Source organism: Aplysia californica, unplaced genomic scaffold (genome assembly GCF_000002075.1).
Source record: "Aplysia californica isolate F4 #8 unplaced genomic scaffold, AplCal3.0 scaffold00437, whole genome shotgun sequence".
NCBI lineage: Eukaryota > Metazoa > Mollusca > Gastropoda > Aplysiida > Aplysiidae > Aplysia > Aplysia californica.
The window spans coordinates 559262-572208 of record NW_004797707.1 but is presented as its reverse complement, the minus strand read 5'-3'; the positions used below and the strand labels follow the sequence as shown (position 1 = coordinate 572208).

Sequence of the window (12947 nt, the reverse complement as noted above, 5' to 3'; positions counted from 1 at the left end):
AGATTGACATTTTAACATTTACAACTGGCACAAATAAAAATATTCTGATAAACTCACAGGACATAGCCGAGAACACCGATGGCCCACATGTCCGTGTAGAAGCCGACGGGCTCACGGTCCACGATCTCAGGGGCAGCAAACTCTGCCGTTGCCGTGGTGACCTTGACAATCTCATCAGGGTTGAGCTTGGTAGCCAGCCCAAAGTCAATGATCTTCACGCTGGAGGCTTTCTTTGTCTCACACATAATGTTCTCCGGCTGAGGGAGATAAGAGAAGACATGGGTAAGATAAGATAAGACAGGACAAGATAAGATAAGACAAGATAAGATAAGACAAAAAAGACAAGGCAAACCAAAATAAAATAGATAAGATGAGATAAGGTAGGGTAAAATAAGTTAAAGTAAGGTAAGGTAATTTAAGTAAGGTAAGGTACGGTAAGGTAAGGAAAGGTAAGGTATGCTAAAGTGAGGTAAGGTAAGGTGTGATAAGACAAGATAAAATAAGTAAAGGTAATGTAAGGTAAGGTAAGATAAAATATGGTAAGGTAAGATAAAATAAGATAAGGTACAGTAATTTAAGGGAAGGTAAAATAAGGTAAGGTAAGGTAAGATTTATTGATCTGCAATACACCAGAACAATCACTCAAGAACAGATCACAATGTCATATGAACCACCCTTGCAAGATTAATAATATTTATGACAGAGCAGCCAGTGGCCAGTGAGAAGACCCACCTTGATGTCCAGATGAACAATGCTGTGCTCGTGCATGTGCTTGAGCCCCTCACAGGCCTGGCGCATGTAGTTGATCACCTCAGCCTCCGACATCTTGTAGTCCTCGGCCGCGATACGGTCAAACAACTCTCCTCCCGACAGGCTGTGAAGGAATTAAGTCGTCATATTTCTATGGATATTTGTGTCACGGCGTGGTGGAACCAGGCGCTCGTCAAGTTTTTCGGCATGTGGAGTTATTGGTATCATCTGAAAACTGATTTATTTGCCTTGCTTCTAATGAAATAAATATCCGTTTATCTTGAATAGAAGTCAAGATATTTGCAACTGAAGGAAATGAGGTCGCCAAGTTTCAGTGGTGAAATTAGCGAGAAAATGGGCGCCAAAGTTTGGTAACCCCAATAGCTAAAGAGTCTTTGAAAACTGAAAAATGATATATTTTGTTCCTTTAATCAATATTTTTCTGTATAATTCACAAGGAAATGTGTTTTTTATATGGACTGAAAAGAGGTTAAGCCAAAAAAATAGAAATTAAATAAAAATTCACAAACTGGCGGAAAAATGCCTATTTTTTTCAGATTTTGTTATTTTGACGAGCGCCTGATTTCATCATGCTGCCTCACATTTGATACATCTTATATGCAATTGTCAATAAAAACATATCACATTTGCCTTAGACAGGGCTTGTAAATGATAAAACACAAAAAGGACAACTTTTTAAAACTTCACTGATTTAAGAGGTGTTACCTGAGGACTATCTTTATCTTTAGGAAAAACTTGGACTATACTCTGTCAGCATTGATATGAAAATATTAGACAAATTCAGGGAACATTTTCCCACATGATTTCCTTTCAAAAGAATAGAGCGGCCAAGCTCTGTTGATTTACGAGATCTATCATGTTCAATTTTCAGTAGCACACGTTGAAGAATCTGGGATTTGAACTGCAGAATTAAATAAGATACAGTCTGACATGTACAAAGTGAACGGGCATTACATAGCAAAACAGACACATAGTAAGCAGACTGTCAGGTTCTGAATTTTTTCTTGTATCTTACTTTAATTGTATTTAAAACATGTGTATAGCGGAATTTGTAAATAAAGAACAGATTTCCTCATCCCGCCAATTTAGCTACGTATGCGTTGGACTACACTGCTAGTTTTATGGCGCTCGCAACTGCATAAGGTCATATGAGCGCCAAGGGGTGAATGTCAACAGAGAAGTCCAAACGGGGAATCGGGCTTACTCTGCTCACCTCTCTAGTTTAACTATTAAGGCACCCCGTAAATAGCAGGTCACAAGAGAGTGACAAACATACAAAAGAAGTAAAGGGAAAATGACGATAGTAAGAATTAGGAAAGAAAAAGCAGCAGTTCCCCCTATGTTGTTCCGGCACAGTATGAGCATAACATTGATAAATCAGCCCATTTATAATTCTCCTGTGCAGAAGAACATGTTAATATCCCCCTATCTCTAAAAGTTTCTACGGGAGCACTTACAACTCAAGGATAAGGACCATCTCATATTTATCCTTGAAGGCGTCATGCAAGTTAAAGCATCTACATAGTGGAATTTGTACATTATGAAAAGATTTCCGCATCCCACCGATTTAACTACATAATATGTGTTGGACTGTATTGCTTAACTCGTCCTATCTTTAAAAGTTTCTATGCGAGCACTCACAACTCAAGGATAAGGACCATCTCGTATTTATCCTCGAAGGCGTCGTGCAGGTTGATCAGCTTGGGATGATGCAGCTGGTTCATAATGGAGATCTCGTTCTTCACCGTGTACTTGTCCAGAGGGTACGGCGTGTTGATGAACTTGGCCACAAACACGCGACCCGTCGCTTTCTCCACACATCGGTGAACAACTCCGAAGGCACCGCTGTGTCAGACGAGAACAGATAAGACAAAATGAGATACATGTTTGACATAGTAAGACAAAGCATTTTCTGTTCCTACAGGCCTATCCTTTCTAAGCTTTTAGCGTTATTTTTTAATTATAGTTGTTCTGTGCCTACGTCTGAATGAAAATAGTCTGTGTGTGTGTGTGTGTGTGTGTGTGTGAGTGTGTGTGAAGGTGTGTGTGTGTGTGTGTGTGTGTGTGTGTGTGTGTACATAAATATATATTGCATGAGAAGAAAGGAAGTAGTAGGAAAGGTTTTTGAAAATGGGTATTCCAATGTAAAGCTCATGGAGCTACTTTTTTGGGATATGCGCTATATAAATGTTATATATTATTATTATTATTATTATTATTATTATTACATGTACTGTTCATATTTCATTTACAGAGTGCAGTAGACACACAATGTAAGAATATGTTGTAAGTTTCTCTCGTACAAAAGCTGTGGGAAATGAGCGCTTGTCTCTGTGTTTTAAAAATTGAGAGTTCCAAAAGTACTGTTCACTATTCTTTCTACTGCTACTTGAGGTCTAAAGATTAATATTTACTTATACCTAAGAGTATAAAAAGCAACCAGGTTGACAAATTTTTCAACACCGGAAAAAACTTTTTCTATGGCATTTTAAAAAAATGAGACGTCTTGGCATTTTTCCAGCTGTTTTCATTTACATCATTGGTAAAATCGAGATGTACAAAGTACGTCATTGGTATATTTGAGGTGTATAAAAAATATTACTGGTATATCTGGGTTATAAAAATTATATCATCAGCCTAACTGGGTTGCCACAAGAACAGACATGTTCTTTCTCACCTGCCCAGCTCTTCCAGAATGTCGTAGTAGTCGTAGACACTGCCCTGTTTCACCTCTACCGGCTGCGGCACGTACTTCTTCCAGATGTCTTCGTCTGAGAGGAGGAGAAAAAGACACTTTCTCTCATATCTCAGAACTAAGTATTACATTTTCCACAAACACTGTTCACTATCAATCTTAGCAAATTATGAATGACAAATGGTCGCTTTAAAGCATAAGGGGGCTATCCCCAAAAATGCTGCTTTGAGAAAATCGAAGGTAAAGTTTTTGACCCTTGTTCAGTATCTTTAAAAGTCAAAGAGAGCTTTCTCTATAACCAAACAAATATACACACCAATGAAACCAAACGTCTCCTATAGGTAGGGAAATGCCCACTTTTGGTGTAGGTCAAAATTTCTTGAAACTCTCGAAATCTGGGTTAGCCCGCTTGTCCTTAAAAGCAACCAAATAATTCGGGCTAAAGGAAAATCATTACTGTGGAGGGAAAGGATTCTCCCAAAGATAGCACTTCTTCAAAACACAATGGAGCAGTTCTACATATAATAATGGTAATCACCTTACTACCAGGGCTCAAACTTGCATGTGATTATGGTAAACAAACAAGACAATAGATGAAAAAAAAAAGCAAAAAAGGCTGAACTTGGACACAAATATACACAATAAAACTGAAAAACTGACAAGTTATAATGCTAGAACAGAACAGGACAATAGTAAGAATGTAACGAACAAGAGGGTGAAAAAATGTCAGGCAATCATGTTAGAAAAGAATTGTTCATGTTAGAAAAGAATTGGACAATAAGAATGGAAAGAAACATGTATGAAGAAATAATCTAGTTTATCAAGAAAGTTGCATTATCTTTTGAGGTTGAGCATACCACACCAGAGCACCTGCCAACCACCCACGAGCATACTTACAGAATTTGTCGTAGTCGTTGATCTTGGGTCCATCGTACTTGCCTCTGACCTTGCGGCCGAACTCATCTGAAACAGTCAAAATAAACAAAAAACACTTAATAAGGGAATACGTCTGACAAATCTGTCCCATGATAACAAAATATGTCTTATAGCTAGCAACAGTATAACAAGTTTTGTCTGTATAGCTTCATGAAATATGAAGCGAGCTGACAAAATGAGGTAATTCTCGGATTCAAGCCATACGGAAATAGTTAAATCACGCTTATAGGTGAAATTTTTACAATTGATAAGTATGAAATAATAAAAGACAGGTTACCGTTTAAGAATATGGCATCACTAGAAAATCTACAAATTTGACCCTGATTATTTTTGGCCAGTATATCCATCTGTGGATTGCAAGATGTAACTCATTTTGTCAGCACGCCTCACAAATAATACATTAAATAAAAGGGGTTACTCGTACATGTTGTTGTTTGTTGTTGTTGGTAGTGATCCAGTAGCATCTGAGCGTTAACTCTTCTGCATGATGCCATTCGGTAATAGCTGCATGTCTGTTCTAATTGTTGTCTTGAGGAGTAGAGGCAGTTAGATGTGTGGGGTAGTTTGGGAAGAAAACATGCCCTTAAATCAGTTAGTTTTCTACAGAAGAACAGATGATGTTCCACTGTCTCTGAGGGGTAGTCACATAGTGGGCAGGCAGCAGACTGCTTCACTCCAATTCGGTTGAGATGTTGGTTGAGGGGTACATGTTGTGTTTTAAAAGAGGTTACATAAAATACTAGATGTCCCAGCAGTGACGTCACATGCCTCAGACATATAGGGGCCTTCCACCCTCATAGGCATGGCCGGCGTGCCCCCATTTTCATGAACAATCTGAGCCCCCCACCACGCTCCCCACGAGCTCTGGTATATTTTTAAACACCACCCTGCCCCCCCACATTTCAGTGCAAGCTTGTAGATTTCCTCCCTAAGACACTTATTGTGGAGGAGAACAGTAATTATCTTAGACAGGCGGACCTCTTGTTCAGTGTCATTTTGATTTTTTTGAAAACCTCAAGGAGGAAACTTGGGAAGTGGTAGTGTGTACAGGTGACTGTTTGGACATGTGACCTTCAGGGCAGATTCCCCCTTTCAATCACATATGTGTCACAACGCGATGGAATCAGGCACTCGTAAATTTTTGAGCATGTGGAGTTTTTGTTATCATCTGAAGCTGATTTATTTGCTTTGCTTCCAATGAAATAAATATCCATTCATCTTTAATAGAATTCAAGACATTCGTGATTGAAGGAAGTGAGGTCGCCTAGTTTCAGTGGTGAAATAGCGAGAAAATGGCTGCCAAAGTTTGGTAACTCCAATAGCTAAAGAGTCCTTGAAAACAGAAAAGTGACATATTTCGTGCCTTTAATCAATGTTTCCCAGTAAAATTCAAATGAAAATGTGTTTTTATATGGACATAAGAGAGGTTAAGCCCAAAAATAAAAATTCGATAAAAATGTCCAAACTTTGGGAAAAATGCCTGTTTCTTCGATTTCTGTATTTTGACGAGCCCTTGATTTCACCTCGCTGCCTCACATATGTTATCTGACCGTCCTTATCTATCCCTTCCCCCCGCTCTCTCCTCCCCTCCACCCCCGACTCTTACCTTCCATTTGCTTCTTCTTCTTCACAGACTCTGGTTCTTCTGTCTTGATGGGAGCGGTTGGCTCGCACGCGTCACTGCGACCGTAGAAGTTGTCGGCCAGAACTCTGAACGAGTACTCTTTGTTTGGTGACAGGCCGGTTACGTTGTGGAAGTTGAACCTGGAAGTTGGTCAAAGTATAAGATTTTCAGTAATTGAAACAGCATCAAAAGTGGCAACACAGATCTCTCTCTCTCTATCTCTATCTCTCTCTCTCTCTCTCTCTCTGTTGTTATCAGTTGAACAAATCAGTTGTTATCTCGACTAAGATAAATACCGTAATAATATAGTGTAAAGTGCATAGAGCTTGCTGTAGAGAGGGGGTATGCGCTATACAAAAGCTATTTTTTATTTATTAGGCCTATTTATTATTATCTCCCCACCTGGTAGAAGCCACACGGAACCAGTTCCCGCTGGGTGGCTCTTGGCGTTCCACGACGTACTCCGTGATGAAGCTGCCGCCGTCATTGAGAGGTGGTTTCCATGACAACACAACAGAGTCGTCGCGGATATTCTCCACCACAGGGAACCGTGGCGCATCAGGACGATCTGAGGAAACGGGAGAGTGTGTGATGTTTTAGTAAGTGTTTTACGGCACTTGCAACACAATAAGGTCATATACGTGCTGAAAATTAGAGGTGTTACAAGAGAGTAACAAACACATACAAGGAGGAGAGATAAGGACGATAGGTGTTTGATAGGAAAGAAGAAGTAAACCACACCAGAGCACCCACCAACCACCTACAGAGAGTGTGAAGTGGGTCAATGACTGATTGAAAGAATGAACGAAAGAAAATAAGAAATATAGAAGATACTAAAAGTTAGCTTGGAAGGTGAGAATAACACAAAAAAGAAAACAGAAAAGGCTGAACAAAATTTACTAAAAATCTCGCAATTAAAAGACTAATACTTCAACTATTAAACTATTAAACTTAAAATTATACTTCACCAACAATCAGGCAAGTAAAAGGACAACACTGTGTGAAAAATTTGGCAGGCAGAAGCAGGTAAAATACAGAATAAAAATTAATTCTCAAGGAATCCAGAAGTCTATAAGAACAAAGAAATATAAAACAAGATACTGAACACTTGTTTTAGTATAATATACATTCAAATTTAAACCAGATATTTTTTCTCTTTTCTTCCTATACATCTATTTCTAAGGGGCTGCAAGGGATTCCAAAATATGGTTGCTTTTAAGCACAAGGGGGCTATCACGAAAAATGCTGTTTTGAGAAAATCGAAGATTAAGTTTTTGCCCCTTGTTCAGTTTCTTTAAAAGACAAGGAGAATTTTTTCTATAGACAAACAAACATACACACCAATGAAACTAAACTTCTCCTACAGGTAGGGCAATGCCCACTTTTAGTGTAGGTCAAGATTTCTTGAAACCCCTGAAATTTGAGTTAGCCCGCTCGTCCTTAAAAGCGACCATATATAAAAGAGTAAACAAAAAAAAAAGAAACAATAACGAGACAGGCACAAAGATAGGCATAACCAGCCAAGTAAGAAGCAAAACATTTTTTGATCACATATTATTTCCCGAATTCCCAAATTCTAAGGAAAATATCTGTCCCTGTGGTTTTATGCACCCCGCTTAATTTAGCAAAATTTGATCATTTTTTGCATAATATCTGATTATTTTCCTTTATCAAATGGGTAACAGGGAAAGATCAGGGAAACGTAGCTTTTTTGAGAGCATCCGAGCAAAGGAATAAATGGAGAATCATGATCACCGATGTCTGTTGCAGATCTAGCACAGGATGATGATGATAATTCTTTGTGGAAATTAACAGAATCGCATAATTTCACATTTTTGGGCTCAGTTTGTATAATATAAGAATTTTTCTTCTTGCATATTATGACGGGTATTCCCTCTACGCCTCAAGCACTGACCATTGACTTGTACTTTGAGCACGGCTGAGTCGTTGCCCAGCGTGTTCTCCAGCTGCAGCCGGTATGGCCCGTCATCCTGCTTGCTGGCATCCTTGATGGTCAGGATGGCGTGACGGTCGGTCACCTCCACGTGGAATCTGGGGGGAGTACAAGTTTAGGATAAGATAAGATAAGATAAGATAAGATAAGGTAAGGTAAGGTAAAGTAAGATTATGCAACCACAGTACTTTCTTGTCGCATGTGACTTCTTCTTAAGCTCACTCTTTGTTATGAACTGTTTTCATTGTTATTAAAAACGGAGATACGACAAGAAAGCACTGAGGTCGCAATTAGGTAAGACAAGACAAGACAAGACAAGATTAGATCAGCATCATAACACCCTTGACCTTGACCATCAATGATTTATTTAGAGGCACCTGCCCTCCATGTCCAGGTGCTGTTTTAGCCTCTCTTTCTTGTCTGTGGATTAATATTCTTTTTTCCAATTTATTGGTTCTGCTTCCATGCACCCCATATCTATGGTTCTCAACCTGGAAATCGCCCATTATTCGCTATCATACCACCCATGAGATGGCAAAGTGACAAATGAAAAGAAAAAACACAATTATTGTTGTGAAACTTTCTCCTAAACTGCATCTAAACCCCTCCTACATACTTCTTCTTCCACACTAAGTTTCTAAGAGTCAAACTAATTTCGTCATAAAATAAACATAACTATTTTTTTGATCAGTATATTCAGATTGCAGAACCAAGTCACCAAGAATGTGAGGTTTCCTAGGCGAGCATTGCTTAGCAAAAAGTCAGATAAGCTGTATGGCAGTGTTTCATGCAACACAAGATTTGCCTACCTCATGGGGCACGATTTAAAACCCCCCAACAAACCCAACATGAACTTGTGAAGGGGGCTGACAAAATGAGTTACTTCTCGGATTCGAGACCTATGGAAATAGATATGTCACGCTTATAGGTGAAGTTTTTACAATTTATAAGTATGAAATAATAAAAAAAAAGGCTTATTAAACTTAAAGAATATGGCATCAATAAAAAAAATGTACAAATTTGACCCTGGTGTCGATTTTTTGGCCAACATCTCCTTTTGTGGATTGCAAGAAGAAACTCATTTTGTCAGCACGCCTCACACTTTTATATATAGACTGACCTTGACCCCTTGACCTCTTCGTTGTCTCTGATCCATTTCACGGTGGGCTTGGGGTTGCCGTTGAAAGGAATCTTCAGCGTGACCGTCTCTCCCTTCTCGAACGTACAGATGTCACGGAACCTCGGAGGTACGTTGATCTTTGGTGGAGCTGTGGACAGAACCAGAAACATGAAGCCCACCATGTCTGTGTAGGGCCGAGATTTTAGCCTTTCATGTCCCCCAAAACCTGACCAGTTTTGGGGGAGACTTCCTGGCCAACTGATTGAGCACGGGTTTCAGTTTTCCCCTGTGCACTGATGAATGCGAACTAGACTGACCGGACACTGAACACTTAACGGGATATAAGAAAAAGCGTCAGTCCTACCGAGAAGACAGACAAGACACAGCAGTCACATGGCACCTGGGTACCCACTAGATCTACATCTTGCTACAAATCAAGCGTTGGAAGTGAAAGGTAACATTAGTTAAAACTACATCTGCATTATACAGAATTGCAAACTATCAATTGACAGATTGTGAAATAAAACAAAGATGGAAGAAAAAAAATGTGTTTCTAAGGAGAAAAACCACCAGGTCCTAACATTATTACTGAAACTTTTAAATAAAATAACTGGTAACATAAGGATGAAAACTGTTTTACAGTTGCTGCAAATCGCATAGGACATGCTGAAGAGTGTGAATAAATACTATATAAAAAGCAATTATTATTATCTTTATTATCATCACTATTACTATCGTTATTATCTATTATTATTTTTATTATTATTATAATTATCCTAACTTCAATTATTGTCTGGATCCAACACTGATCTTTCTAGAACCCTGGACAGACATTTCAGACCAGAAATGAATTACAGACAGAACGTTTTATTCTGGGCCAACGACTTTCATGTCAAACAGCCACCTATTACCCCGATAAGTGGTCAGTGGGTCAAATGGTCAGGCGGTCAAATGGTCAGTTGGTCAAATGGTCAAACGGTCACTCACATTTGATCTCCAGCTCAGACCTGGACACCCGGCTGCCTCCCCTGTTGGTGGCACGGACAGAATACTCGTCAGAATCCTCGCCGTACACGTCACGCACCACCAGGATCTGCTTGTTGCCCTCCGAGATTATCTCAAACTTGTCGTTGTCGAAAATTTCGCGAACTCCCTTGTACCTACGAGCAGAAAAGTTTCGTTTTAGTAAAGTTTTACGGCTTGCAAACTGCATAAGATCATATGAGCGCCAAGGGGTGGATGTCATCAGAGAAGTACAAACGGGGAATCAGACTTACTCTGCTCACCTCTCTTGCCTCAACAGCACAAAGTCTGCTTTGACTATCAAGGCACCCCTGAAATAGCAGGTCACAAGAGAGTGACAAACATGCAGAAGAAGTAGAGTAAAAATGACAATAGTATGGTTGAAGAAAGAAAAAGCAGCAGTTCCCCCTATATTGTTCCGGCACAGTATGAGCATGACATTGATAAATCAGCCCATATACAATTCTACTGAGCATAAGCACATGTTAATATCCCTCCTTTGGAATGGCCTAAAGAAACTTCAGTCTGTAGCACTGCCGTGGGGGGGGTTGCATAATGGTGGACACAAACGATAAAGAACAAATTTCAGAAACAAAGGCAAATATTTTATAGTTATCTAAAATCCAAACTACATTTTATTTCCCTGATATTGACTTCTACTGATTTACTAGACATAATAAAGTCGTTCAAAAGTGTGACTGATAAAGTTTGTTACCTTCTGTGGGGATATAATATAGAAGGGTCAAACTGTTGGGCTCATACTGCCATCATTCTTACATATTGTGAGGCGTGCTGACAAAATGAGTTACTTCTCGCAATCCACAAGTGGAGATATTGACTAAAAATCGACATTAGAGTCAAATTTGTAGATTTTCTATTGATGCCATATTCTTTAAGTGAAACATGCCTTTTATTATTTCATACTAATAAATTGTAAAAGCTTCACCTATAAGCATGATGTATCTATTTCCACAGGGCTCAAATCCGAGAAGTAACTCATTTTGTCAGCACGCTTCACTTTACTAATAAAAGGCATCGTTACACTTAAAGAATATGATATCAATAGAAAATCTACAAATTTGACCCTAATGTCGATTTTTGGCCAATATCTCCACTTATACTTTGGCATGGGATGAGAAAGGCTGATGATGATGATGATGATGATGAAGATGGTGATTTTTTTGTTTCCTTAATAGGCCTGGCGGACTCCGCGAAGAAATCTTCGAGCGAGAGCGAGGCTCTTTTTCGGCTCCATTGTCAATATGATGATGATGATGATGATGATGATAATGATGATGATGATGATGATGATGATGATAATGATGATGATGATGAAGTTTTCTTACATTAATACATTATTTAAGCCAAGAACCGAACCCACAAACTTTTTATTTTCAAGGCATGAAGACGGAACATGATATAAAAGTTAGAATAATGACAAGTACGCATCAGCTCACCATTGAATGTCAGGCTTGGGGTTACCGGAGACCTCACATTCAAAGCGTGCAGACTTGCCCTCCACTGCTTGTACCTTCTTCAAACCACTTGTGAACTCGGGGATCTCAGCAGCTGTAGGACACAGATGTCACAGAATTACTCATACAAATTGTCAGTTGAAGTGTACAGTAGTTCAGATTTGATAACAGTCAAGATTAACATTTTGACAGAATTATTCCCTTTGGACAATGGAAACATAGATCAGTAGTAGGAGAAGCAAACTATCTGTCCCCGAGGCTTTATGCAAAAATAATTCTGAAATTATGCAGACTGAGCCCAAAAAATGTGAACTTATGTGATTCTGTTAATTTTAACAAAGAATGATATAGAAAAACAATAAAAAATTATACAAAAACTGATCAAATTTTGCTAAATTATGCAGGGAGCATAAAAAACCCCGGGGAAGGAATTACATCAAATATTCAGAATACTTATCAACAACAACTCTCTTTTTCTCCCACTCCACACACTCCCCCCCCACACACATGTACAAAGAGATACTTGGAACAATAGAAAGAGTAAAACTTCAACATAAAGTGTAATGCCTTCACCTATCTTAATAACATTTCATTTTCAAAAGAGAAACACATAGCTCTAGATGTAAAGGCATGTGGTGAAACAAGAAGAGGAAGCCTGCTCCGCTGACATGGCCTAATCTATCCATTTTGTGACCCTGAGAAAATCCAACAACAAGAGGTGGCGCTATAATAATAAGAATATTAATGAAGACAATTTCTATAGCGCCCACTCCTGTGTAAACACAGCTCTAGGTGCTTTACATCAATGCATGTACGAACAATATTCATTCACGTGACATACACACACACACACACACATACACACACACATACACACACACATACACACACTCATACACACACTAGCTATGCTAGAACTGACCAGTTGTTTCCTTCGTTTGTTTAGTAAGAGTTTCATGGCACTTACAACACAAAAAGGTCAAACAATTCCCGAAGATTACGGGCTTTTCAATAGAGTAACATACAAAGAAAAGAAGAGATAAGGATGATAGATATTTGATAGGAAAGAAGGAGCAAACTACACCAGGGCACCTGCCAACCACCCACGAGCTGTTCTAGCACTGACCGTTAGGATCCTTGATCTTGACACTGTTGCAGGCCATGGAAGGTTTGCTCATGCCGGCCTCGTTCTCGGCAAACACGCGGAATTCGTAGCGGCGGTCCTCGATGAGGCTGGAGATGTTGATCATGTTGGTAATGCAGGGCTGGTGGTTGACGCGGGACCAGTTGTCCGTGCCGTGCTCACGCTTCTCAACCCAGTAGCCCAGGATCTGTGAGGGAGAAGGGGG

General features: G+C 39.3%; 1 protein-coding gene across 1 annotated transcript in view; it reads right to left on the bottom strand.

Moving 5' to 3' along the window:
• The window catches only part of LOC101852563 (twitchin), a gene marked incomplete in the record, with an annotated part of 226069 nt that overhangs the window by 21222 nt on the left and 191900 nt on the right, over nt 1-12947 (bottom strand). Inside the window, 12 exon segments of the mRNA XM_013086125.2 lie at nt 58-257; nt 733-874; nt 2413-2616; nt 3449-3542; nt 4364-4429; nt 6009-6166; nt 6429-6594; nt 7942-8078; nt 9101-9248; nt 10088-10260; nt 11581-11692; nt 12725-12929. Of these exon segments, the coding sequence (XP_012941579.1) occupies nt 58-257; nt 733-874; nt 2413-2616; nt 3449-3542; nt 4364-4429; nt 6009-6166; nt 6429-6594; nt 7942-8078; nt 9101-9248; nt 10088-10260; nt 11581-11692; nt 12725-12929 (1805 nt within the window).